Here is a 27,333-nt window from a genome sequence, read left to right as displayed (position 1 = left end):
ATGCAAGCAGTACTTTTTTTTATTTTTAAGTATTTACAACCATATATTTACATTGCCTCGGTAGACAAGTATATATTACACATATATTGTATTTCATTTTAATGACCTGACCTATCGTTAATTGATGCAAAATCTGTGTGATAATAACTAGCCGCCGAAGCTATTGGAAATATTTTATCATTTCCATAGCATTACAACGTTTGAGTCGCGTTCGACAATATCTTCAATTTGTGCAACTGATTGTCCTGTGCTACAGCATATTTCATCGAGGCTGTAAGTTCCAGTGAAGTATTTGTAGATCGAATTACTGTGTCCTTCTTCGCTAACCGTGCCTGGCAAGTGAATCGGGTACTATAATCAGATATAATATCTGTAAATCTCAAACGATCCCACAAACTTGTTTGTAAAATAGTTTGGAAACAATTCCTCAAACTCCAGTCTGCTTTTCACGCACCTTGTAAACCCTTCGAATGAGCTCTTCGATAAGTCCAAACTGAACGAGCCTCCGCTCATTGATTCTTAAGGTTTGAGGATTGAGCCGCTGACATAAATCGCGCATGCTATTGCCATGCGTCATGCTGGCATACATCCGATAAATGTCCCTCAGGTAAGCCGGTTGTCTCGCTGTATTATTGGTGTTGAAAAATTGAGATCTGATCAACTCCCCAAACCGCGTATATCTATCGTTATTCTACAATTACCAGTTTTAGATGTATACAAGATACACTTTTCCTGAAGCTGCGTATCCTCAGCTAATTTCTTCAACTTTGGAGTAGCTGCGTAAACATTGCTGTATTGAAATATCGGGATCAGACTGACTACCCCATAGTATCTGAAAGGGAGGGCGCGGTGCCGTTATGTTGAGAAAAAACATTGTCAGATTATTGTATAATACTCCGGATGATACGTACATGAGATTTTGTACGCAACTTTTCACTAAATTATTTTCCACATCCGCCTCTGCTGCTATTCTGGCAACATGGTTGAAACCGTTAATATACGGAAGTACTTGCTGCGTCGTCAAATCCCAGTGATCACTTCTGAAGGCCTCTCGACCTTCAAGAAATATAGGCACTTGATGATCCAGTACTGGCTTCGGCTCTGGGGCTAACTTGACCACCTTTAAATGCGAGGTCATAGTTCCTTCTGCAAGTGACAGATTACCGTAACCAGAATTCAAACTCTTTACTTGTAATCAATAACCTGATAAGATGATAACGAAGATGATACAGTGCTATCCGATTAAACCAACGAATTACCAGTGAGTGTACACATTTTGTGCATGTTCAGATCATGCATAACTTGCTTTAGCATTGCTGAGAGTCTAGTCTTGTCCTCGGAAGCTGATAAGAAGCAGTTTTCAATTTCCATTGCTATCTGAAAGGTGAATGATGGAATATACAAGTTAGAATAATGAGGTTATTCGAAGATACAAATATTGAGGTAACGATGAAATACTACCAAGAAATCGGACATTTTCTTCACCACAGGTTCATAATGTACCGTACGAGCCTCGGCGTCACAGACAAAGCACAGATTGAAGTAAAATGCATTCCTAGCATATTTTTTGTTGTCTATCCTCACGGGGAATCCCAGGATCTTGAAGTCCTTCAAGGTTCTGTAAATGGGTTATAAATATTCGGTGCTGATACGGAACGGCTTGGATAATTAAGCTCCGGTTTACCTACACCGTGATGGTGCTCCTTTGCAGCTGAGCCTTCGGTATTATGTAGACGCTGACATTATCGAAGATGTCTTTGAGTATATAGTTGTCAGGAACCTGGGTACAAGGAACTCGGGATTAATGTCCAGAGAAGCTAGTTTAATTAGCAACTGGCCGCATGATCATCCCTAGAGGACTAACCTGACAGGTTATCTTGGGCCCGGCAATGTGATGGAATTCGGAAAAAAATATGCACCGTATCGGGCCCTCCTGACCTTTCTCATCGTTGCTGTCCAGCGGCGATCCCATTGCGGATGCTGCCCCATTGATTATCATCGTTCGAACAAAAACGATTTCGATCCGACTGACATTTCAAAGGAGTCGGTAAACGATCTAACGGTGCAAACACGACAGATATGTTCCTTTATTCCGATTGACCGATTCCAGTGGTCTCTGAAACGTGATTAAGGCCCGTATTCATAGTCAGGTCTCAAGGCGGTGCTTAAGACCGTCTTGGTGAAGATCGTCTTATTCGTTCAAGACCGTCTTGAGATGCTATGTATTCATAGTCGGAAAACAAGACGGTCTTCGTCAAGAATTTGGTCTCAAGCGCTAGCTTATTTCATTCAAGACCGTCTTGACGAAGACTGAGCTTGAGACGGTCTTATTCGACGTTCGGTTATGTTCGGAATATTTCCGATGTATCCCCCAATAAGATGCTCGGATTTTATTTCTCAGCCTGTGCAAGATATTCGTATAGGCATGCAGCTCTTGAGTATTTTTATAGTTTATGAACACAACAACGTTAGCGCCACGTAGTGGAACCATAGAGGAACTAAAGAACGGCAACGAATCGCGTACAATTTTTTGTAGTGGGGGTATAGCTATAAAAAGAAGAAGAAGAAGAAGAACTTTATAGTACACGAGCAGCAGTACTAACGAGTAGTGGTGAGTGTCAGGGGTTGTCCGTATACTTTTCTAACCTTGTTTCAAAAACTTGAAGTTTACGGTGTGTGGAGTTTGAGGTTTGTAATACTCCATGGCTCCGAAAGGCAAAAGCGGCAAGCATTACACTGCGGTTGATAAAAAAATATTTTTAGAAATTTTGAAAAAATATAAAAATATTGTTGAGCAAAAAAAGAGTGACGCAGGATCTCTCCGTGAGAAAGAGTCAGCATGGAATGAAATTGCTGAAAAATTCAACGGTGTACTACAAATCAGTGAGACGGTGAGTTATTCAATTCACTTATTGGCCATATTTTTTGTACGTTTGATCACTCAAATATGATAGTAAATTTTTCGACGCTTCATTAAAGTCTACAGAATTTTCTTATATTTTATGTTCATTCTTTTAGAGAACAGTGCCACAACTTAAAAAGCTGTGGTCTAACATGAAACAGAGCCAGCGGGATGCTTTGACCCAGGAAAAGCAAGCACGTATGGCTACTGGGGGTGGTCCGGAGATTCCAGAGGCACAGGTAGACCCTGACATTGCAGCAATTGTGCCGCATTTAATGACTCTTGCCCCGACCGAGTTCAGTTCCAATATTATTCCGGGGGAGCAAGCAATAGCCATGGGTGATTACAACTTTTATTATATTACCAAATTATCTATCATATTAATACAAAATTGTTTTTTTGAAAAAACTACATTTCAATAATGTTTTTCATATTCCAGGTAGCGTTCTGGAGAATGACGATGATTCACTTTTTGAATTTCAAGATGTCGAATACTTGTTAGACGCGTCAATTGATAGACCACCGACGGAGCCTATTCCAAGCTGTTCATCAGGTAAAAATCTCACATATTTTAACATATATCATTATGTAAACCCCTATACCAGTTATTGATAAATAAATTGTGTTGATATGTTAAAAGGAATCCCGGTGCAGACTTGCAAAAAAATGCGTGCGGCGGCAAAGCGAAGTCGGTCAGAATCATCGAGCCATTTTTCAGCGTCAAAATCTATAGCTCAGAAGGCGATGGAAGAAGCTGTGACTCAGAGACTAGACGCTCTCTCAGCTGAGGACAGAGAGCTCTTTCAGATGAAGAAAGACCGTGAGCAAAGAATGTCAAAATTAATGGAAGATAACGAAAACGACATTCATCTGCTGAAAGTTCAACACCTTTTACGAATTCAAGAACTTGAAATCAGGAAAGCCACAGCAGAAGCAGAGTTGGCTGAATTCAAACTTGCGCGTGAAAGGGACAACCTTTGATCTGGAAGCTCCAAATCGATCGGTAGAGCGACGTTATTGTTTTCTTTAGCAAACAACATTAATGGTTTTTCTTCTGTAGTCATTGGATATCCTTTTCCAGGTGTGGATTCCTTTATCAAGTTCGAAAGCAGGATCTCACCCAGTAGTAGTATCTGGGAAAATGGTGCCACTTCAGTCTGTTCCTGAATATGAGTTTGCAGGGCAATAAGCTTCTCCGCAGGATGAAGGAACACTTTTATCAAGCTCGCTTTATGGACGTTAAATATATGTACAGGTTTTCTACAAAGCGTAGAAAACTTTTATTATATTACCAAATTATCTATCATATTAATACAAAATTGTTTTTTTGAAAAAACTACATTTCAATAATGTTTTTCATATTCCAGGTAGCGTTCTGGAGAATGACGATGATTCACTTTTTGGATTTCAAGATGTCGAATACTTGTTAGATGCGTCAATTGATAGACCACCGACAGAGCCTACTCCAAGCTGTTCATCAGGTAAAAATCTCACATATTTTAACCTATATCATTATGTAAACCTCTATACCGGTTATTGATAAATAAATTGTATTGATATGTTAACAGGAATCCCGGTGCAGACTTGCAAAAAAATGCGCGTGAAAGGGACAACCTTTGATCTTCAAAGTTCAAAAGAGCAACTTTAGTTCTATTTACTGGCTGTATTTATAATGTATTGAATATTTTTACGTAGACAAATTTTCATAAGTATTATCGTAACTATAAGACTGACGCTTAGTACAATTACGTACATATCAGTATTTTCATGAGTAAGTGAGGGGTTTAAAAATAAAATGAGAACCAATGATAAGTTATGAGTAAAATATGTATTCTAATGTTAACTGTTTGTACAAATTAAATTCAATTTTATTAAATATTTGGAGTATATTCATTCTAAAATCAATTAGTCTTTACAATTAAATTAACTTGATATACATATATTTTGATTAAATGAATAACCGTTCGATTAGAGCTTCGCGTATTGCAAAACCCTCTCCAGGCTGCCAATGCGGTGCTTGAGGTGGCAATTCATCCGCTTCTTCTTCTTCGATGCGATTATCTTCCGGAAGAGCATTATCCAATGTTAGTGATAAATTGTGTAGTACGGCACAAGCTACAACAATTGTGGTAGAGCACAACAATTTGGTTCCCAAACCTCGGGATAGGCAAGGAAAACGTCGCTTCCAAACTCCAAATGTTCTTTCAACAATTTGCCTTGTTCTGCTTTGTACGTTGTTATACCTATCAAGATACCGACTTGGTTAATTCACACATGTATACTTTGTCAATTTTATGACTACTTATCGAAATCTAAAGTAATGCGATAATCTTTATCTTACCTTTGTTGAGCATCTGTAATTGGATTTGCCAGTGGAGTCAGCAGAAATGGCAAGCACGGATAGCCGGCATCTCCAACCAGGGTTCCAGTAAGTTGTCTCTCATGATACCGCATGTAAATTCGTGAATTTTGGAATATTCGACTGTCATGGTTACTTCCAGGCCATTCCGGAACCACATCCAAGAATTCCATATTGGGTCCGACAACTGCCTGTGGTATCATTTAAATTAAAAGTACCGATTTTCATAGAATAGTATTGTTTATTTGTATCCTAGATAAAATTAATTGCAACTTATGGTATTTGTAAACGGTTATCGCCAACGCGACATACCTGTACATTGAGGGAAAAATATCCCTTACGATTCCTATAAACCTCCTGCAGGTCTGCAAATTTCGTATGACATAATCGAATGTGAGTGCAGTCGATAGCGCCATCAACGCCAGGTAAACCGATACCCTCCCTGCGTGCACCAAGTTGTCTGAATAGATCTCTGTTTGCGATCATAGCAGCTTCCGTACTAGGAAATTTGATAATTGCGTGAATCAATGATGCAATTTGAGCCGATACTCTGTGTATTATCCTCGATACTGTAGACTGCGATATAGTCATCAGATCTCCGTTGACGAGCTGTACAGTACAAAATGTATTAGCAATCATTTATTCCATGATCACAGGAAGCAATGAAATCACTTTATATTTTCAGTAGAATGTCAGGAATTATAATCACAATGATCCTTACTTGAAAGCTAGCGGTAGCGTAAAATCGTAGACATATTAATAATTGCATGACAGGTGGAATTGGTAGACCACGATTATTGGCACTGACTAAGGCAGCTTCAATTCTAGGTAGTATTCCGTACATAATACCATCCTTTGAAAATCGGAATCGCCGTTTGAACTCCTGCTCGGAATAAAACTCGAACGGGTTTTGACCATCTCTGATGTATCTCTTCGGAGCTCGCTGTACTTCACCCTCGTCTTCGTCATTCGGCCCAACGTTGACCATTGCAACCACCTCAATCATATTATTCATTTCTTCGATCTGATCGTAGAAATTAAACATATCTTGCATATTCGCCATGTCAATAGAATTTCACTATTCACTTCACTTCACAAATTTTTCAAAGCGAATGCTCTCATAACCTCTATTTCAATTGCAAGTTTCCGTTGCTACCCTTTTACAGTAAATAATCCCGTCCCAGCTGCACTTTCCCAAACATTCCTTCACAATCTATTCCTGTTAATTTATATTGTTCGAATATAATATTTTCCAAACAATTCGTAATTATCAATTTCGTACGCATCAGAACAATCGAGTAATATTTAGGCAACAAGCATTTGCTTAAGTGCAGTCCGAACTCGACTTGACCAAGGCCCGTATTCATAGTCAGGTCTCAAGGCGGTGCTTAAGACCGTCTTGGTGAAGATCGTCTTATTCGTTCAAGACCGTCTTGAGATGCTATGTATTCATAGTCGGAAAACAAGACGGTCTTCGTCAAGAATTTGGTCTCAAGCGCTAGCTTATTTCATTCAAGACCGTCTTGACGAAGACTGAGCTTGAGACGGTCTTATTCGACGTTCGGTTATGTTCGGAATATTTCCGATGTATCCCCCAATAAGATGCTCGGATTTTATTTCTCAGCCTGTGCAAGATATTCGTATAGGCATGCAGCTCTTGAGTATTTTTATAGTTTATGAACACAACAACGTTAGCGCCACGTAGAGGAACTAAAAAACGGGAACAAATCGCATACAATTTTTTGTAGTGGGTGTATAGCTATAAAACGAAGAAGAAGAAAAAGAATTTTATAGTGTATGTTTATGTGTATATAATTTTTATATACACATATTTTAACCTATATCATTATGTAAATCTCTATACCGGTTACTGATAAATAAATTGTATTGATATGTTAAAAGGAATCCCGGTGCAGACTTGCAAAAAAATGCGCGTGAAAGGGACAACCTTTGATCTTCAAAGTTCAAAAGAGCAACTTTAGTTCTATTTACTGGCTGTATTTATAATGTACTGAATATTTTTACGTAGACAAATTTTCATAAGTATTATCGTAACTATAAGACTGACGCTTAGTACAATTACGTACATATCAGTATTTTCATGAGTAAGTGAGGGGTTTAAAAATAAAATGAGAACCAATGATAAGTTATGAGTAAAATATGTATTCTAATGTTAACTGTTTGTACAGATTAAATTCAATTTTATTAAATATTTGGAGTATATTCATTCTAAAATCAATTAGTCTTTACAATTAAATTAACTTGATATACATATATTTTGATTAAATGAATAACCGTTCGATTAGAGCTTCGCGTATTGCAAAACCCTCTCCAGGCTGCCAATGCGGTGCTTGAAGTGGCAATTCATCCGCTTCTTCTTCCTCGATGCGATTATCTTCCGGAAGAGCATTATCCAATGTTAGTGATAAATTGTGTAGTACGGCACAAGCTACAACAATTGTGGTAGAGCACAACAATTTGGTTCCCAAACCTCGGGATAGGCAAGGAAAACGTCGCTTCCAAACTCCAAATGTTCTTTCAACAATTTGCCTTGTTCTGCTTTGTACGTTGTTATACCTATCAAGATACCGACTTGGTTAATTCACACATGTATACTTTGTCAATTTTATGACTACTTATCGAAATCTAAAGTAATGCGATAATCTTTATCTTACCTTTGTTGAGCATCTGTAATTGGATTTGCCAGTGGAGTCAGCAGAAATGGCAAGCACGGATAGCCGGCATCTCCAACCAGGGTTCCAGTAAGTTGTCTCTCATGATACCGCATGTAAATTCGTGAATTTTGGAATATTTGACTGTCATGGTTACTTCCAGGCCATTCCGGAACCACATCCAAGAATTCCATATTGGGTCCGACAACTGCCTGTGGTATCATTTAAATTAAAAGTACCGATTTTCATAGAATAGTATTGTTTATTTGTATCCTAGATAAAATTAATTGCAACTTATGGTATTTGTAAACGGTTATCACCAACGCGACATACCTGTACATTGAGGGAAAAATATCCCTTACGATTCCTATAAACCTCCTGCAGGTCTGCAAATTTCGTATGACATAATCGAATGTGAGTGCAGTCGATAGCGCCATCAACGCCAGGTAAACCGATACCCTCCCTGCGTGCACCAAGTTGTCTGAATAGATCTCTGTTTGCGATCATAGCAGCTTCCGTACTAGGAAATTTGATAATTGCGTGAATCAATGATGCAATTTGAGCCGATACTCTGTGTATTATCCTCGATACTGTAGACTGCGATATAGTCATCAGATCTCCGTTGACGAGCTGTACAGTACAAAATGTATTAGCAATCATTTATTCCATGATCACAGGAAGCAATGAAATCACTTTATATTTTCAGTAGAATATCAGGAATTATAATCACAATGATCCTTACTTGAAAGCTAGCGGTAGCGTAAAATCGTAGACATATTAATAATTGCATGACAGGTGGAATTGGTAGACCACGATTATTGGCACTGACTAAGGCAGCTTCAATTCTAGGTAGTATTCCGTACATAATACCATCCTTTGAAAATCGGAATCGCCGTTTGAACTCCTGCTCGGAATAAAACTCGAACGGGTTTTGACCATCTCTGATGTATCTCTTCGGAGCTCGCTGTACTTCACCCTCGTCTTCGTCATTCGGCCCAACGTTGACCATTGAACAATCATATTATTCATTTCTTCGATCTGATCGTAGAAATTAAACATATCTTGCATATTCGCCATGTCAGTAGAATTTCACTATTCACTTCACTTCACAAATTTTTCAAAGCGAATGCTCTCATAACCTCTACTTCAATTGCAAGTTTCCGTTGCTACCCTTTTACAGTAAATAATCCCGTCCCAGCTGCACTTTCCCAAACATTCCTTCACAATCTATTCCTGTTAATTTATATTGTTCGAATATAATATTTTCCAAACAATTCGTAATTATCAATTTCGTACGCATCAGAACAATTGAGTAATATTTAGGCAACAAGCATTTGCTTAAGTGCAGTCCGAACTCGACTTGATCAAGATACGTAAATAAGACTGCGTTAATTGACTATGAAACGTTGCGTGCTCAAGACCATGCTTATTTCAAATAAGACTGGACTATGCAACCTTGTAAGCACGCTTCGAATAAGACCGACTTGATGAAGACCGTCTTATTTGCCGCGTCTCAAGACCGTCTTGTTTGACGTCTATGGAACCAAACGCCATCTTAAGGCCTCGTATAAGACCGTCTTATTCGAGTCCGGTCTTAAGCACTGACTATGAATACCGGCCCAAGATACGTAAATAAGACTGCGTTAATTGACTATGAAACGTTGCGTGCTCAAGACCATGCTTATTTCAAATAAGACTGGACTATGCAACCTTGTAAGCACGCTTCAAATAAGACCGACTTGATGAAGACCGTCTTATTTGCCGCGTCTCAAGACCGTCTTGTTTGACGTCTATGGAACCAAACGCCATCTTAAGGCCTCGTATAAGACCGTCTTATTCGAGTCCGGTCTTAAGCACTGACTATGAATACCGGCCTAAGTTAATGAGCGCTTGCCTTTTACGTCAATTTTCTGACAAAACACGACACTGACTAATTTCATTGGCCTATTCTGCTAGATCCGACTGACGACAGCACCGAGTGCGTTCCGATATTTAGATCCATGTGCTTGTTGTAACGGTGGTTTTACCACGTGCATTCCGTGTGTGACGAACACACCTACTTTGGTTCCTCCCCACTACCGCCTCTAGAGGCAAAGTTCGGTAGTCATCGACGAATAGCGTGTAATACTCATAGATGGTGATACTTGACACGAGAAATAGCGAATGCAGAGAGTTGTGTCAACCCAGTGTAACGTCCGACCGGAACGTCCGTATGTTTTATCGACTATTATTACTGCATGTTACTTTTATCAACTAACCAAACTCGAAGTACGAGAATCTTGTAACCATAAGAAATTAAAACAACTGTCTAACTATTTGGAATATCCCTAGATGGAAATAACTATGAAATTCACTAGCCAAGGCTTAAAAACCATGTTACGAGATCTTCGTACCACAGAGAACTATAATACTATTATACGTTATTATATATCACTATCATATTAACACTATAATTAACTAACACAATTATACCCAATTATTATATAGCACTCAACAATGCCATTTGTGCATTCGGAGCTGAGAGCTATACTTAAGCAACATACGCTTTACTATATAGCCTGGAGTATAGAAGACTGTAAAACCATAGATAAATGCATAACCAATATAATGTAAAGATAGCACTGCTGCAATAACCCATAAAACCAGAGACTGCAAAACCATCAAACCGTGAATGCTAATTACCCAGCATGAACTATACCTTCTTTCGCAACGCCGTATTGTAGGCAACACGCGCAACGTTTTGAAGGCAATGCAGATCTCCAATGTGGAGCCAACAGAGCTTCACCTAGAGAATACATTAGGAAACTTACCGACGAAACGAAAACGTTCTAGAAGCTTCCAAGCCGATTTATATCAATATAAGAATTAACAACTACAGAAGGGAATCATATACAAAAGCACACATGTAAACCTGCTCTAAAGCTATGAATCATCAAATTACTAAGTACCCTAAATCTGTTAAGATAGTTATAACACAAACAACTAAAGATATTCGCAGCAGCGTGATTCTAATAATGCTAAACAAATAACAAACTATGTTCATAAACAATTGCTATTGTACTCCAGATTAACAACGACAGTAGTCGACTTTAATACATATGCAATTCTATATAGATACAACTATAAAACTAACAACGACAGTAGTCGACTATAATACATATACAATTCTATATAGATATAACTATAAAACTAACAAACGACAGGTAACCAAAATGAAATATGGGCTTTGTAACGAGCAAGATAGCAAAAACATTCAGAGGTAGACAGGTAGTTAAGTGGCTGACGGGCGCCACAAAGGGGCTGGCGCCACAAAGGGGGCTGGCGCCACAAAGGGGGCTGGCGCCACAAAGGGGGCTGGCGCCTCAACGAAAAGCTCACGCAGTTCAGAGAACTACGGAACAAAGTCCACGCACCTACACCACCGCACCAAGCAGCGATATACCATACGTAAAAACCTACAATATAGTAATAGCTAAAGAACTAAGATCACAGGCGTGCATGCGGCGAAGATGTCGTGCCCTAATTAGAATTCCTAGAAAAGAGGGGAGGTGCGCAAAGGCGACCAAAAAACTAGAGAGGGGGATCGTTCTGCGCAACGATCGACCCCTATAAAAACGGCGACCGATCACTCGATCGCTCTCTTGTGTTTCTACCTCCAGATTCGTCATCTAGTTCCGGTACAGTCTCGCGGTAAAATCCTTTAGCCTTTTGCATTAAAACTTTCATACAACGTTACTCTGCCCAAAAGTTCAGCGAGCTTCAACTCCATTTTTACTAAGTCTAAGATCTTACACTGTGTAACTCTGCGTTTGTGACTTTTAAATATCAAACTTATAAAATAAACCAAGTTAGTCAAAATATCCAAATATTAAAGTCAGTTATTCCACTAAGACCTCTCACCAATCTACAAGTCATCGCATCCAGAATACTCTCAAAAAGGTAAGCCAAATTAAATCTTTTATCCAACAATTTCTCCCTCTTCGGTTCGTTCGACTAGAGCGACAGAATGCCCGTTGTCCGGTGTATTTCAATACTTAATCGGTAATTGGTGACCCAAACTACTGATGTGAGTCTGGCTGTAGCTGCGTGTGAATGTTTCCGGTGTCTAACATCTGGAGATTTCCACTAGGTACCGTTCCGACGTCACACCAGGTCCCTGACACACAGCACTGCTCGTATACTAAAAAATTGTACGCGTTTTGTCCCCGTTTGTTAGTTCCTCTACGTGGCGCTAAAAGACTTCTGACAGCTTGTCAGACAACTACTAGCGCCAATAGTGGTGGAGATTGGCGGCAGAATCGAGTGACATTTTGTGAACCACTTTTAGCAGCGTGTGTCAGTGGTGTCAGGGGACTGCGTCAACCATTCGTTGCACGGCGTGTGCGTGCGTTGAAGCACGTGTAAAATAGAGCAGATAGCTAGTGTGTGAGTTTTGTGGAGCTTGGATTGCCTTGGATTGACCACCGTTACGTATGTACGCAGTCGGAGGTGATTTGCTCATTTTCTTTTATACCAACATTTAATACAGAGGTTAAGGTCTGCTCAATGGTAGTGATAAGGACGAGGAGTTAAGAGTCGATGTTTCGCGTAATAACAATCGTGTAAAGACGTGATGTCGTCGTTTACATTCGGTCAAAAAATATTCACCCCAACGCCGCCCGAGAAGGGTAGCTTTCCATTGGATCACGAAGGCAAATGCAAGCGGGTTATGGTTGACTACATGCGTTGCCTCAGAGACAACAAGGGTAACAACACAATCTGCAGAGACGTCGCTAGAGATTACCTTGGCTGTAGAATGGACAACAATCTTATGGCTAAAGAGGAATGGTCAAAGCTGGGTTTCGGTGACGAAAACAAAAAGGAAACATAACCTCTTTAACCCCGCCTCTTAGCTCGCCTATAAATCAGAGGGTAACCGATATATCGCCGTGAAATTACTTCCTCTACAATTAAGAGAGGGTGCTCTTGTATCTACCCTCTTTATCTTTGAAAGTATAATTTTAATTCAGGCTGTCGTACGCAGCGATATAATACCTTACTCTCGTTTCATGTCAATACCCTGGTTTGATAATACATTGAAAATATGTCTTGTACGACGAGAAAAAAGATCCTCATAGGCTGCACGGGTAGTGTGGCGACAATCAAGCTTCCTACTCTAGCGGAAAAATTCTGGGAACAAAACTTGGAAGTTAGAGTTGTCGTGACGGAGAGAGCTAAGCACTTCTTCAAAGAGTCCGACCTGCCACCTGGTACCCAAATATTGTCGGATACGGTGGAATGGGCTGCCTGGCAAGATAGAGGCGACCCTATACTTCACATCGATCTTGTCAAGTGGGCAGATTTGTACCTGATTGCTCCTCTGGATGCAAACTCCCTGGGGAAACTGGCCAGCGGTATGTGCGATAACATACTTACCTGTGTCGCCAGAGCTTGGGACCCTGCTAAACCGCTTCTGTTCTGTCCTGCCATGAATACAAAGATGTGGGAGCATCCTGTCACTGGTCCTCAGGTATGCAGTAGAGATAGATTCAATTTTTGATCAAACATAAGCGAGTATGATTGATTTTGCCCACAGATATCCATGCTGAAATCGTGGGGTTACAAGGAGGTTCCATGCATTTCCAAGACTTTGATGTGCGGGGATAATGGGCTCGGTGCAATGGCCGAAGTTGATACGATAGTTCAGACGACTCTCAGAGCTCTAAATCCCTGGCACCCTTACCCTCCGTCGGATCATCTATATCCGTAATGAGTTACATGAATGATAGAATCATTTATACATAGACATATTTCAAATATTTTACCTGTTATTATATTATGTATGAGTAAGTCATAGGATTCTTTTCAACAATTGAAGCCTCAAATGAATAATGATGACATAATTCGCTTCCCAAGAGGACAGTGACGCGAAATATGTCTTCGTTTTTGGTTCGAGACTTTATGATGCTGCACCATTTATATCAAAGTTTAATCTCTAATTAATGATTAATGCATTAAAGATAGAACAGTTGTCTAAGGAAGATATGTGGACTATTATTATTGAATAATTCTATATTAAGGAGATTCTATATGCTTACGAACACCAAATTATACAATTTAGGCTGGCGAGAATATATAGAAAATGAGTCGTAGGTGAAGACTATTTGATATTACTTGAAAAATGATTTCAAATTTACCTTTCACAAATATTGCTACCCACGAATTGCGGAAGCCTCGGAGGGACGGCTGCTGAAAATGGTGAAGTACGGACTGATTCTTCCATGTGATTCAGAATCCGTCTGTTTATTTGTTTATAACAAGGGTACCGGACAAATTTCGTCATACTTAACCGCCACTGTACAGACATGGATATGAAATGATATTGTTAACCATCGTGCATTGTGGGTACAATGCAAAACAGAATACGTGATACTCGAATAATAGCACATTCATCGAATACGCTGCAAGAAACGGGTCAAGAGTTGCAGCTGCTAAACAGATCACTTGCATTCGTCATTTCTCTGCTGGTACTTTTTCCTCCGTAATTTCTCTGCTGTTGGTCCCACGATCTTTTGCGCTACGTTTTCTGACTTCCTGGGGGTCCAATTAGTCAGAAAAGGGTCATACGAATCGCCTCTGACATCCGCGATTTCTTCGTCGAAAAATGAAAAGAAAGTAAGGCTATACCCCTTTGTGTTTTTGGCGAAAATTTTCGCGATTTTGAAAAGTGCTGGAATTAATTCTTTCATGCACTATTCCGACGTAATTTTGCGAGAGAAATCGATTGGGCGCAGTCTCAATACGCTGCGATCAACGCATCAAAAGTTACAGCCAAAAAACGAGAACCCGTGTTTTCGACATTATTCAGCAGGTGGTTTTTGGCTCGCCATTTCTCTCCTGTCGATCCCACGCTATTTTCGCTGCGTTTTCTGAGTTCCTGAGGGTCCAATAAGTCAGGAAAGGGTCATTCAAATCGAATCTGAGACCAAAAGTTTTTTGCCCAAAAAAAAAAGTAAGGCTAACCCCTTTGTGTTTTTGGCGAAAATTTTCGCGATATTGGAAAGTGCTGGAATTAATTCTTTCATGCACTATTCCGACGTAATTTTGCGAGAGAAATCGATTGGACGCAGTCCCAACACGCTGCGAACAACGAATCAAAAATGACAGGCAAAAAACTAGAACCTGTGTTTTCCACATTTTTTGGATGGTCGTCTTTACGTCGTCACTTCTCTCCTGTTGGTCCCACGCTGTTTTTGCTACGTTTTCTGAGTTCTTGGGGGTCCAATTAGTCAGGAAAGGGTCATCTAAATCAAATCTGAGACCAAAAGTTTTTTGCCCAAAAAAAAAGTAAGGCTAACCCCTTTGTGTTTTTGGCGAAAATTTTCGCGATTTTGAAAAGTGCCGGAATCAATTCTTTCATTCACTATTCCGACGTGATTTTGCGAGAGAAATCGATTGTGCGCAGTCCCAACACGCTGCGAGCAACGAATCAAAAGTTACAGCCAAAAAACGAGAACCCGTGTTTTCGACATTTTTCAGCAGGTGGTTTTTGGCTCGCCATTTCTCTCCTGTCGATCCCACGCTATTTTCGCTGCGTTTTCTGAGTTCCTGAGGGTCCAATGAGTCAGAAAAGGGTCATTCAAATCGAATCTGAGACCAACAGTTTTTTGCCCAAAAAATGGAGAAAAAGTAAGGCTAACCCCTTTGCATTTTTGGCGGAAATTTTCGCAATTTCCAAAAGTGCTGGAATAAATTCTTTCTGGCACTATCGCTACGTAATTTTGCGAGAGAAATCGACTGGGCGCAGTCTCAATACGCTGCGATTGACGCATCAAAAGTTACAGCCAAAAAACGAGAACCTTTTTTCAAGACATTCTTCAGCAGGTCCTTTTTCCTTCGTAACTTCTCTCCTGTTGATCCCACGCTCCTTTGGCTGCGTTTTCTGAGTTCCTGAGGGTCCAATTAGTCAGATAAGGGTCATTTAAATCGAATCTGAGACGAAAAGTTTTTTGCCCAAAAAAAAAGTAAGGCTAACCCCTTTGTGTTTTTGGCGAAAATTTTCGCGATTTTGAAAAGAGCTGGAATAAATTCTTTCTGGCACTATTCCAACGTAATTTCGCGAGAGAAATCGATTGAGCGCAGTCTCAATACGCTGCGATCAACGCATCAAAAGTTATAGCCAAAAAACGAGACCCTGTGTTTTCGACATTCTTCAGCAGGTGCTTTTTCCTTCGTAATTTCTCTCCTGTCGATCCCACGCTATTTTCGCTGCGTTTTCTGAGTTCCCGAGGGTCCAATGAGTCAGAAAAGGGTCATTCAAATCGAATCTGAGACCAAAAGTTTTTTGCCCAAAAAATAAAGTAAGGCTAACCCCTTTGTGTTTTTGGCGAAAATTTTCGCGATCTTGAAAAGTGCTGGAATTAATTCTTGCATGCGCTATTCCGACGTAATTTTGCGAGAGAAATCGATTGGGCGCAGTCTCAATACGCTGCGATCAACGCATCAAAAGTTACAGCCAAAAACGAGAACCCGTGTTCTCGACATTTTTCAGCAGGTGGTTTTTGGCTCGCCATTTCTCTCCTGTCGATCCCACGCTATTTTCGCTGCGTTTTCTGAGTTCCGGAGGGTCCGATGAGTCGGAAAAGGGTCATTCAAATCGAATCTGAGACCAAAAGTTTTTTGCCCAAAAAAAAAGTAAGGCTAACCCCTTTGTGTTTTTGGCGAAAATTTTCGCGATCTGGAAAAGTGCTGGAATTAATTCTTTCATGCACTATTCCGACGTAATTTTGCGAGAGAAATCGATTGGGCGCAGTCCCAACACGCTGCGAGCAACGAATCAAAAATTACAGGCATAAAACTAGAACCTGTGTTTTCCACATTTTTTGGATGGTCGTCTTTACGTCGTCACTTCTCTCCTGTTGGTCCCACGCTGTTTTTGCTACGTTTTCTGAGTTCTTGGGGGTCCAATTAGTCAGGAAAGGGTCATCTAAATCAAATCTGAGACCAAAAGTTTTTTGCCCAAAAAAAAAGTAAGGCTAACCCCTTTGTGTTTTTGGCGAAAATTTTCGCGATTTTGAAAAGTGCTGGAATTAATTCTTTCATGCACTATTCCGACGTAATTTTGCGAGAGAAATCGATTGTGCGCAGTCCCAACACGCTGCGAGCAACGAATCAAAAGTTACAGCCAAAAAACGAGAACCCGTGTTTTCGACATTTTTCAGCAGGTGGTTTTTGGCTCGCCATTTCTCTCCTGTCGATCCCACGCTATTTTCGCTGCGTTTTCTGAGTTCCTGAGGGTCCAATGAGTCAGAAAAGGGTCATTCAAATCGAATCTGAGACCAAAAGTTTGTTGCCCAAAAAATGGAGAAAAAGTAAGGCTAACCCCTTTGCATTTTTGGCGGAAATTTTCGCAATTTCCAAAAGTGCTGGAATAAATTCTTTCTGGCACTATCGCTACGTAATTTTGCGAGAGAAATCGACTGGGCGCAATCTCAATACGCTGCGATTAACGCATCAAAAGTTACAGCCAAAAAACGAGATCCTTTTTTTAAGACATTCTTCAGCAGGTCCTTTTTCCTTCGTAACTTCTCTCCTGTTGATCCCACGCTCCTTTGGCTGCGTTTTCTGAGTTCCTGAGGGTCCAATGAGTCAGAAAAGGGTCATTCAAATCGAATCTGAGACCAAAAGTTTTTTGCCCAAAAAATGGAGAAAAAGTAAGGCTAACCCCTTTGCATTTTTGGCGGAAATTTTCGCAATTTCCAAAAGTGCTGGAATAAATTCTTTCTGGCACTATCGCTACGTAATTTTGCGAGAGAAATCGACTGGGCGCAGTCTCAATACGCTGCGATTAACGCATCAAAAGTTACAGCCAAAAAACGAGAACCTTTTTTCAAGACATTCTTCAGCAGGTCCTTTTTCCTTCGTAACTTCTCTCCTGTTGATCCCACGCTCCTTTGGCTGCGTTTTCTGAGTTCCTGAGGGTCCAATTAGTCAGTTAAGGGTCATTTAAATCGAATCTGAGACGAAAAGTTTTTTGCCCAAAAAAAAAGTAAGGCTAACCCCTTTGTGTTTTTGGCGAAAATTTTCGCGATTTTGAAAAGAGCTGGAATAAATTCTTTCTGGCACTATTCCAACGTAATTTCGCGAGAGAAATCGATTGAGCGCAGTCTCAATACGCTGCGATCAACGCATCAAAAGTTATAGCCAAAAAACGAGACCCTGTGTTTTCGACATTCTTCAGCAGGTGCTTTTTCCTTCGTAATTTCTCTCCTGTCGATCCCACGCTATTTTCGCTGCGTTTTCTGAGTTCCCGAGGGTCCAATGAGTCAGAAAAGGGTCATTCAAATCGAATCTGAGACCAAAAGTTTTTTGCCCAAAAAATAAAGTAAGGCTAACCCCTTTGTGTTTTTGGCGAAAATTTTCGCGATCTTGAAAAGTGCTGGAATTAATTCTTGCATGCACTATTCCGACGTAATTTTGCGAGAGAAATCGATTGGGCGCAGTCCCAACACGCTGCGAGCAACGAATCAAAAATTACAGGCATAAAACTAGAACCTGTGTTTTCCACATTTTTTGGATGGTCGTCTTTACGTCGTCACTTCTCTCCTGTTGGTCCCACGCTGTTTTTGCTACGTTTTCTGAGTTCTTGGGGGTCCAATTAGTCAGGAAAGGGTCATCTAAATCAAATCTGAGACCAAAAGTTTTTTGCCCAAAAAAAAAGTAAGGCTAACCCCTTTGTGTTTTTGGCGAAAATTTTCGCGATTTTGAAAAGTGCTGGAATTAATTCTTTCATGCACTATTCCGACGTAATTTTGCGAGAGAAATCGATTGTGCGCAGTCCCAACACGCTGCGAGCAACGAATCAAAAGTTACAGCCAAAAAACGAGAACCCGTGTTTTCGACATTTTTCAGCAGGTGGTTTTTGGCTCGCCATTTCTCTCCTGTCGATCCCACGCTATTTTCGCTGCGTTTTCTGAGTTCCTGAGGGTCCAATGAGTCAGAAAAGGGTCATTCAAATCGAATCTGAGACCAAAAGTTTTTTGCCCAAAAAATGGAGAAAAAGTAAGGCTAACCCCTTTGCATTTTTGGCGGAAATTTTCGCAATTTCCAAAAGTGCTGGAATAAATTCTTTCTGGCACTATCGCTACGTAATTTTGCGAGAGAAATCGACTGGGCGCAGTCTCAATACGCTGCGATTAACGCATCAAAAGTTACAGCCAAAAAACGAGAACCTTTTTTCAAGACATTCTTCAGCAGGTCCTTTTTCCTTCGTAACTTCTCTCCTGTTGATCCCACGCTCCTTTGGCTGCGTTTTCTGAGTTCCTGAGGGTCCAATTAGTCAGATAAGGGTCATTTAAATCGAATCTGAGACGAAAAGTTTTTTGCCCAAAAAAAAAGTAAGGCTAACCCCTTTGTGTTTTTGGCGAAAATTTTCGCGATTTTGAAAAGAGCTGGAATAAATTCTTTCTGGCACTATTCCAACGTAATTTCGCGAGAGAAATCGATTGGGCGCAGTCCCAACACGCTGCGATCAACGCATCAAAAGTTACAGCCAAAAAACGAGAACCCGTGTTTTCGACATTTTTGAGCAGGTGGTTTTTGGCTCGCCATTTCTCTCCTGTCGATCCCACGCTATTTTCGCTGCGTTTTCTGAGTTCCCGTGGGTCCAATGAGTCAGAAAAGGGTCATTCAAATCGAATCTGAGACCAAAAGTTTTTTGCCCAAAAAATAAAGTAAGGCTAACCCCTTTGTGTTTTTGGCGAAAATTTTCGCGATCTTGAAAAGTGCTGGAATTAATTCTTGCATGCACTATTCCGACGTAATTTTGCGAGAGAAATCGATTGGGCGCAGTCCCAACACGCTGCGAGCAACGAATCAAAAATTACAGGCATAAAACTAGAACCTGTGTTTTCCACATTTTTTGGATGGTCGTCTTTACGTCGTCACTTCTCTCCTGTTGGTCCCACGCTGTTTTTGCTACGTTTTCTGAGTTCTTGGGGGTCCAATTAGTCAGGAAAGGGTCATCTAAATCAAATCTGAGACCAAAAGTTTTTTGCCCAAAAAAAAAGTAAGGCTAACCCCTTTGTGTTTTTGGCGAAAATTTTCGCGATTTTGAAAAGTGCTGGAATTAATTCTTTCATGCACTATTCCGACGTAATTTTGCGGGAGAAATCGATTGTGCGCAGTCCCAACACGCTGCGAGCAACGAATCAAAAGTTACAGCCAAAAAACGAGAACCCGAGTTTTCGACATTTTTCAGCAGGTGGTTTTTGGCTCGCCATTTCTCTCCTGTCGATCCCACGCTATTTTCGCTGCGTTTTCTGAGTTCCGGAGGGTCCGATGAGTCGGAAAAGGGTCATTCAAATCGAATCTGAGACCAAAAGTTTTTTGCCCAAAAAAAAAGTAAGGCTAACCTTTGTGTTTTTGGCGAAAATTTTCGCGATCTGGAAGAGTGCTGGAATTAATTCTTTCATGCACTATTCCGACGTAATTTTGCGAGAGAAATCGATTGGGCGCAGTCCCAACACGCTGCGAGCAACGAATCAAAAATTACAGCCAAAAAACGAGAACCCGTGTTTTCGACATTTTTCAGCAGGTGGTTTTTGGCTCGCCATTTTTCTCCTGTCGATCCCACGCTATTTTCGCTGCGTTTTCTGAGTTCCGGAGGGTCCGATGAGTCGGAAAAGGGTCATTCAAATCGAATCTGAGACCAAAAGTTTTTTGCCCAAAAAATGGAGAAAAAGTAAGGCTAACCCCTTTGCATTTTTGGCGGAAATTTTCGCAATTTCCAAAAGTGCTGGAATAAATTCTTTCTGGCACTATCGCTACGTAATTTTGCGAGAGAAATCGACTGGGCGCAGTCTCAATACGCTGCGATTAACGCATCAAAAGTTACAGCCAAAAAACGAGAACCTTTTTTCAAGACATTCTTCAGCAGGTCCTTTTTCCTTCGTAACTTCTCTCCTGTTGATCCCACGCTCCTTTGGCTGCGTTTTCTGAGTTCCTGAGGGTCCAATTAGTCAGTTAAGGGTCATTTAAATCGAATCTGAGACGAAAAGTTTTTTGCCCAAAAAAAAAGTAAGGCTAACCCCTTTGTGTTTTTGGCGAAAATTTTCGCGATTTTGAAAAGAGCTGGAATAAATTCTTTCTGGCACTATTCCAACGTAATTTCGCGAGAGAAATCGATTGAGCGCAGTCTCAATACGCTGCGATCAACGCATCAAAAGTTATAGCCAAAAAACGAGACCCTGTGATTTCGACATTCTTCAGCAGGTGCTTTTTCCTTCGTAATTTCTCTCCTGTCGATCCCACGCTATTTTCGCTGCGTTTTCTGAGTTCCCGAGGGTCCAATGAGTCAGAAAAGGGTCATTCAAATCGAATCTGAGACCAAAAGTTTTTTGCCCAAAAAATAAAGTAAGGCTAACCCCTTTGTGTTTTTGGCGAAAATTTTCGCGATCTTGAAAAGTGCTGGAATTCATTCTTGCATGCACTATTCCGACGTAATTTTGCGAGAGAAATCGATTGGGCGCAGTCCCAACACGCTGCGAGCAACGAATCAAAAATTACAGGCATAAAACTAGAACCTGTGTTTTCCACATTTTTTGGATGGTCGTCTTTACGTCGTCACTTCTCTCCTGTTGGTCCCACGCTGTTTTTGCTACGTTTTCTGAGTTCTTGGGGGTCCAATTAGTCAGGAAAGGGTCATCTAAATCAAATCTGAGACCAAAAGTTTTTTGCCCAAAAAAAAAGTAAGGCTAACCCCTTTGTGTTTTTGGCGAAAATTTTCGCGATTTTGAAAAGTGCTGGAATTAATTCTTTCATGCACTATTCCGACGTAATTTTGCGAGAGAAATCGATTGTGCGCAGTCCCAACACGCTGCGAGCAACGAATCAAAAGTTACAGCCAAAAAACGAGAACCCGTGTTTTCGACATTTTTCAGCAGGTGGTTTTTGGCTCGCCATTTCTCTCCTGTCGATCCCACGCTATTTTCGCTGCGTTTTCTGAGTTCCTGAGGGTCCAATGAGTCAGAAAAGGGTCATTCAAATCGAATCTGAGACCAAAAGTTTTTTGCCCAAAAAATGGAGAAAAAGTAAGGCTAACCCCTTTGCATTTTTGGCGGAAATTTTCGCAATTTCCAAAAGTGCTGGAATAAATTCTTTCTGGCACTATCGCTACGTAATTTTGCGAGAGAAATCGACTGGGCGCAGTCTCAATACGCTGCGATTAACGCATCAAAAGTTACAGCCAAAAAACGAGAACCTTTTTTCAAGACATTCTTCAGCAGGTCCTTTTTCCTTCGTAACTTCTCTCCTGTTGATCCCACGCTCCTTTGGCTGCGTTTTCTGAGTTCCTGAGGGTCCAATTAGTCAGATAAGGGTCATTTAAATCGAATCTGAGACGAAAAGTTTTTTGCCCAAAAAAAAAGTAAGGCTAACCCCTTTGTGTTTTTGGCGAAAATTTTCGCGATTTTGAAAAGAGCTGGAATAAATTCTTTCTGGCACTATTCCAACGTAATTTCGCGAGAGAAATCGATTGAGCGCAGTCTCAATACGCTGCGATCAACGCATCAAAAGTTATAGCCAAAAAACGAGACCCTGTGATTTCGACATTCTTCAGCAGGTGCTTTTTCCTTCGTAATTTCTCTCCTGTCGATCCCACGCTATTTTCGCTGCGTTTTCTGAGTTCCCGAGGGTCCAATGAGTCAGAAAAGGGTCATTCAAATCGAATCTGAGACCAAAAGTTTTTTGCCCAAAAAATAAAGTAAGGCTAACCCCTTTGTGTTTTTGGCGAAAATTTTCGCGATCTTGAAAAGTGCTGGAATTAATTCTTGCATGCACTATTCCGACGTAATTTTGCGAGAGAAATCGATTGGGCGCAGTCCCAACACGCTGCGAGCAACGAATCAAAAATTACAGGCATAAAACTAGAACCTGTGTTTTCCACATTTTTTGGATGGTCGTCTTTACGTCGTCACTTCTCTCCTGTTGGTCCCACGCTGTTTTTGCTACGTTTTCTGAGTTCTTGGGGGTCCAATTAGTCAGGAAAGGGTCATCTAAATCAAATCTGAGACCAAAAGTTTTTTGCCCAAAAAAAAAGTAAGGCTAACCCCTTTGTGTTTTTGGCGAAAATTTTCGCGATTTTGAAAAGTGCTGGAATTAATTCTTTCATGCACTATTCCGACGTAATTTTGCGAGAGAAATCGATTGTGCGCAGTCCCAACACGCTGCGAGCAACGAATCAAAAGTTACAGCCAAAAAACGAGAACCCGTGTTTTCGACATTTTTCAGCAGGTGGTTTTTGGCTCGCCATTTCTCTCCTGTCGATCCCACGCTATTTTCGCTGCGTTTTCTGAGTTCCTGAGGGTCCAATGAGTCGGAAAAGGGTCATTCAAATCGAATCTGAGACCAAAAGTTTTTTGCCCAAAAAATGGAGAAAAAGTAAGGCTAACCCCTTTGCATTTTTGGCGGAAATTTTCGCAATTTCCAAAAGTGCTGGAATAAATTCTTTCTGGCACTATCGCTACGTAATTTTGCGAGAGAAATCGACTGGGCGCAGTCTCAATACGCTGCGATTAACGCATCAAAAGTTACAGCCAAAAAACGAGAACCTTTTTTCAAGACATTCTTCAGCAGGTCCTTTTTCCTTCGTAACTTCTCTCCTGTTGATCCCACGCTCCTTTGGCTGCGTTTTCTGAGTTCCTGAGGGTCCAATTAGTCAGATAAGGGTCATTTAAATCGAATCTGAGACGAAAAGTTTTTTGCCCAAAAAAAAAGTAAGGCTAACCCCTTTGTGTTTTTGGCGAAAATTTTCGCGATTTTGAAAAGAGCTGGAATAAATTCTTTCTGGCACTATTCCAACGTAATTTCGCGAGAAAAATCGATTGAGCGCAGTCTCAATACGCTGCGATCAACGCTTCAAAAGTTATAGCCAAAAAACGAGACCCTGTGTTTTCGACATTCTTCAGCAGGTGCTTTTTCCTTCGTAATTTCTCTCCTGTCGATCCCACGCTATTTTCGCTGCGTTTTCTGAGTTCCCGTGGGTCCAATGAGTCAGAAAAGGGTCATTCAAATCGAATCTGAGACCAAAAGTTTTTTGCCCAAAAAATAAAGTAAGGCTAACCCCTTTGTGTTTTTGGCGAAAATTTTCGCGATCTTGAAAAGTGCTGGAATTAATTCTTGCATGCGCTATTCCGACGTAATTTTGCGAGAAAATCGATTGGGCGCAGTCTCAATACGCTGCGATCAACGCATCAAAAGTTACAGCCAAAAACGAGAACCCGTGTTCTCGACATTTTTCAGCAGGTGGTTTTTGGCTCGCCATTTCTCTCCTGTCGATCCCACGCTATTTTCGCTGCGTTTTCTGAGTTCCGGAGGGTCCGATGAGTCGGAAAAGGGTCATTCAAATCGAATCTGAGACCAAAAGTTTTTTGCCCAAAAAAAAAGTAAGGCTAACCCCTTTGTGTTTTTGGCGAAAATTTTCGCGATCTGGAAAAGTGCTGGAATTAATTCTTTCATGCACTATTCCGACGTAATTTTGCGAGAGAAATCGATTGGGCGCAGTCCCAACACGCTGCGAGCAACGAATCAAAAATTACAGGCATAAAACTAGAACCTGTGTTTTCCACATTTTTTGGATGGTCGTCTTTACGTCGTCACTTCTCTCCTGTTGGTCCCACGCTGTTTTTGCTACGTTTTCTGAGTTCTTGGGGGTCCAATTAGTCAGGAAAGGGTCATCTAAATCAAATCTGAGACCAAAAGTTTTTTGCCCAAAAAAAAAGTAAGGCTAACCCCTTTGTGTTTTTGGCGAAAATTTTCGCGATTTTGAAAAGTGCTGGAATTAATTCTTTCATGCACTATTCCGACGTAATTTTGCGAGAGAAATCGATTGTGCGCAGTCCCAACACGCTGCGAGCAACGAATCAAAAGTTACAGCCAAAAAACGAGAACCCGTGTTTTCGACATTTTTCAGCAGGTGGTTTTTGGCTCGCCATTTCTCTCCTGTCGATCCCACGCTATTTTCGCTGCGTTTTCTGAGTTCCTGAGGGTCCAATGAGTCAGAAAAGGGTCATTCAAATCGAATCTGAGACCAAAAGTTTTTTGCCCAAAAAATAAAGTAAGGCTAACCCCTTTGTGTTTTTGGCGAAAATTTTCGCGATCTTGAAAAGTGCTGGAATTAATTCTTGCATGCACTATTCCGACGTAATTTTGCGAGAGAAATCGATTGGGCGCAGTCCCAACACGCTGCGAGCAACGAATCAAAAATTACAGGCATAAAACTAGAACCTGTGTTTTCCACATTTTTTGGATGGTCGTCTTTACGTCGTCACTTCTCTCCTGTTGGTCCCACGCTGTTTTTGCTACGTTTTCTGAGTTCTTGGGGGTCCAATTAGTCAGGAAAGGGTCATCTAAATCAAATCTGAGACCAAAAGTTTTTTGCCCAAAAAAAAAGTAAGGCTAACCCCTTTGTGTTTTTGGCGAAAATTTTTGCGATTTTGAAAAGTGCTGGAATCAATTCTTTCATTCACTATTCCGACGTAATTTTGCGAGAGAAATCGATTGTGCGCAGTCCCAACACGCTGCGAGCAACGAATCAAAAGTTACAGCCAAAAAACGAGAACCCGTGTTTTCGACATTTTTCAGCAGGTGGTTTTTGGCTCGCCATTTCTCTCCTGTCGATCCCACGCTATTTTCGCTGCGTTTTCTGAGTTCCCGAGGGTCCAATGAGTCAGAAAAGGGTCATTCAAATCGAATCTGAGACCAAAAGTTTTTTGCCCAAAAAATAAAGTAAGGCTAACCCCTTTGTGTTTTTGGCGAAAATTTTCGCGATCTTGAAAAGTGCTGGAATTAATTCTTGCATGCACTATTCCGACGTAATTTTGCGAGAGAAATCGATTGGGCGCAGTCCCAACACGCTGCGAGCAACGAATCAAAAATTACTGGCATAAAACTAGAACCTGTGTTTTCCACATTTTTTGGATGGTCGTCTTTACGTCGTCACTTCTCTCCTGTTGGTCCCACGCTGTTTTTGCTACGTTTTCTGAGTTCTTGGGGGTCCAATTAGTCAGGAAAGGGTCATCTAAATCAAATCTGAGACCAAAAGTTTTTTGCCCAAAAAAAAAGTAAGGCTAACCCCTTTGTGTTTTTGGCGAAAATTTTCGCGATTTTGAAACGTGCTGGAATTAATTCTTTCATGCACTATTCCGACGTAATTTTGCGAGAGAAATCGATTGTGCGCAGTCCCAACACGCTGCGAGCAACGAATCAAAAGTTACAGCCAAAAGACGAGAACCCGTGTTTTCGACATTTTTCAGCAGGTGGTTTTTGGCTCGCCATTTCTCTCCTGTCGATCCCACGCTATTTTCGCTGCGTTTTCTGAGTTCCTGAGGGTCCAATGAGTCAGAAAAGGGTCATTCAAATCGAATCTGAGACCAAAAGTTTTTTGCCCAAAAAATGGAGAAAAAGTAAGGCTAACCCCTTTGCATTTTTGGCGGAAATTTTCGCAATTTCCAAAAGTGCTGGAATAAATTCTTTCTGGCACTATCGCTACGTAATTTTGCGAGAGAAATCGACTGGGCGCAGTCTCAATACGCTGCGATTAACGCATCAAAAGTTACAGCCAAAAAACGAGAACCTTTTTTCAAGACATTCTTCAGCAGGTCCTTTTTCCTTCGTAACTTCTCTCCTGTTGATCCCACGCTCCTTTGGCTGCGTTTTCTGAGTTCCTGAGGGTCCAATTAGTCAGATAAGGGTCATTTAAATCGAATCTGAGACGAAAAGTTTTTTGCCCAAAAAAAAAGTAAGGCTAACCCCTTTGTGTTTTTGGCGAAAATTTTCGCGATTTTGAAAAGAGCTGGAATAAATTCTTTCTGGCACTATTCCAACGTAATTTCGCGAGAGAAATCGATTGAGCGCAGTCTCAATACGCTGCGATCAACGCATCAAAAGTTATAGCCAAAAAACGAGACCCTGTGATTTCGACATTCTTCAGCAGGTGCTTTTTCCTTCGTAATTTCTCTCCTGTCGATCCCACGCTATTTTCGCTGCGTTTTCTGAGTTCCCGTGGGTCCAATGAGTCAGAAAAGGGTCATTCAAATCGAATCTGAGACCAAAAGTTTTTTGCCCAAAAAATAAAGTAAGGCTAACCCCTTTGTGTTTTTGGCGAAAATTTTCGCGATCTTGAAAAGTGCTGGAATTAATTCTTGCATGCGCTATTCCGACGTAATTTTGCGAGAGAAATCGATTGGGCGCAGTCTCAATACGCTGCGATCAACGCATCAAAAGTTACAGCCAAAAACGAGAACCCGTGTTCTCGACATTTTTCAGCAGGTGGTTTTTGGCTCGCCATTTCTCTCCTGTCGATCCCACGCTATTTTCGCTGCGTTTTCTGAGTTCCGGAGGGTCCGATGAGTCGGAAAAGGGTC

At 40.9% G+C, this 27,333-nt stretch overlaps 6 protein-coding genes across 10 annotated transcripts; 3 read left to right on the top strand and 3 right to left on the bottom strand.

Annotated features, from left to right (window-relative positions):
- Position 1: 1 nt before the first annotated feature.
- On the bottom strand, positions 2–9,989 carry LOC107222167 (GATOR complex protein NPRL2). Of its 2 annotated transcripts, XM_046740444.1 has the most exons (9): positions 9,865–9,989; positions 1,865–2,116; positions 1,689–1,780; positions 1,462–1,618; positions 1,260–1,377; positions 912–1,146; positions 702–832; positions 455–624; positions 2–351 (listed from the first exon to the last, which is right to left on the bottom strand). In XM_046740444.1, exons 2-9 carry the CDS (start codon positions 1,997–1,999, stop codon positions 178–180), a joined length of 1,212 nt encoding a protein of 403 aa, XP_046596400.1. In that variant the 5' UTR covers positions 2,000–2,116; positions 9,865–9,989; the 3' UTR covers positions 2–177. The 2 variants fall into 2 exon arrangements, with proteins under 2 accessions (XP_046596400.1, XP_046596401.1); XM_046740445.1 differs by lacking the exon at positions 9,865–9,989 and having other exon boundaries at positions 2–332; positions 1,865–2,126.
- LOC107228077 lies at positions 2,589–7,420 on the top strand. 4 transcript variants are annotated; one of them, XM_046740451.1, is made up of 6 exons: positions 2,589–2,891; positions 3,019–3,241; positions 3,342–3,455; positions 3,543–3,905; positions 3,963–4,383; positions 4,471–4,778. In XM_046740451.1, exons 1-4 carry the CDS (start codon positions 2,703–2,705, stop codon positions 3,881–3,883), a joined length of 867 nt encoding a protein of 288 aa, XP_046596407.1. In that variant the 5' UTR covers positions 2,589–2,702; the 3' UTR covers positions 3,884–3,905; positions 3,963–4,383; positions 4,471–4,778. The 4 variants fall into 4 exon arrangements, with proteins under 4 accessions (XP_046596407.1, XP_046596408.1, XP_046596406.1 ...); XM_046740450.1 differs by lacking the exon at positions 4,471–4,778 and adding an exon at positions 7,164–7,420 and having other exon boundaries at positions 2,590–2,891; positions 3,984–4,383; XM_046740449.1 differs by having other exon boundaries at positions 2,590–2,891; positions 3,984–4,383.
- LOC124294580 (putative nuclease HARBI1) lies at positions 4,600–6,618 on the bottom strand. The gene is made up of 4 exons (XM_046740446.1): positions 5,983–6,618; positions 5,574–5,870; positions 5,244–5,452; positions 4,600–5,145 (listed from the first exon to the last, which is right to left on the bottom strand). Exons 1-4 carry the CDS (start codon positions 6,322–6,324, stop codon positions 4,851–4,853), a joined length of 1,143 nt encoding a protein of 380 aa, XP_046596402.1. The 5' UTR covers positions 6,325–6,618; the 3' UTR covers positions 4,600–4,850.
- LOC124294581 (putative nuclease HARBI1) lies at positions 7,409–9,786 on the bottom strand. Its single transcript, XM_046740447.1, has 4 exons — positions 8,676–9,786; positions 8,267–8,563; positions 7,937–8,145; positions 7,409–7,838 (listed from the first exon to the last, which is right to left on the bottom strand). Exons 1-4 carry the CDS (start codon positions 8,940–8,942, stop codon positions 7,544–7,546), a joined length of 1,068 nt encoding a protein of 355 aa, XP_046596403.1. The 5' UTR covers positions 8,943–9,786; the 3' UTR covers positions 7,409–7,543.
- A 2,271-nt stretch (positions 9,990–12,260) lies between the features above and the next one.
- On the top strand, positions 12,261–12,805 carry LOC107220153 (cytochrome c oxidase assembly protein COX19). Its single transcript, XM_015658620.2, has one exon. It carries the CDS (start codon positions 12,546–12,548, stop codon positions 12,801–12,803), a length of 258 nt encoding a protein of 85 aa, XP_015514106.1. The 5' UTR covers positions 12,261–12,545; the 3' UTR covers positions 12,804–12,805.
- Positions 12,806–13,016: 211 nt separating this feature from the next.
- On the top strand, positions 13,017–14,085 carry LOC107220152 (phosphopantothenoylcysteine decarboxylase). The gene is made up of 2 exons (XM_015658618.2): positions 13,017–13,442; positions 13,509–14,085. The coding sequence occupies exons 1-2, from the start codon at positions 13,017–13,019 to the stop codon at positions 13,680–13,682; spliced, it is 600 nt and encodes a 199-aa protein (XP_015514104.1). The 3' UTR covers positions 13,683–14,085.
- Positions 14,086–27,333: the final 13,248 nt, after the last annotated feature.

This window comes from Neodiprion lecontei, chromosome 5 (assembly GCF_021901455.1).
Source record: "Neodiprion lecontei isolate iyNeoLeco1 chromosome 5, iyNeoLeco1.1, whole genome shotgun sequence".
Lineage (NCBI taxonomy): Eukaryota > Metazoa > Arthropoda > Insecta > Hymenoptera > Diprionidae > Neodiprion > Neodiprion lecontei.
The sequence above is the reverse complement of the archived record's forward strand: the minus strand, read 5'-3'. Positions and strand labels throughout refer to the sequence as shown.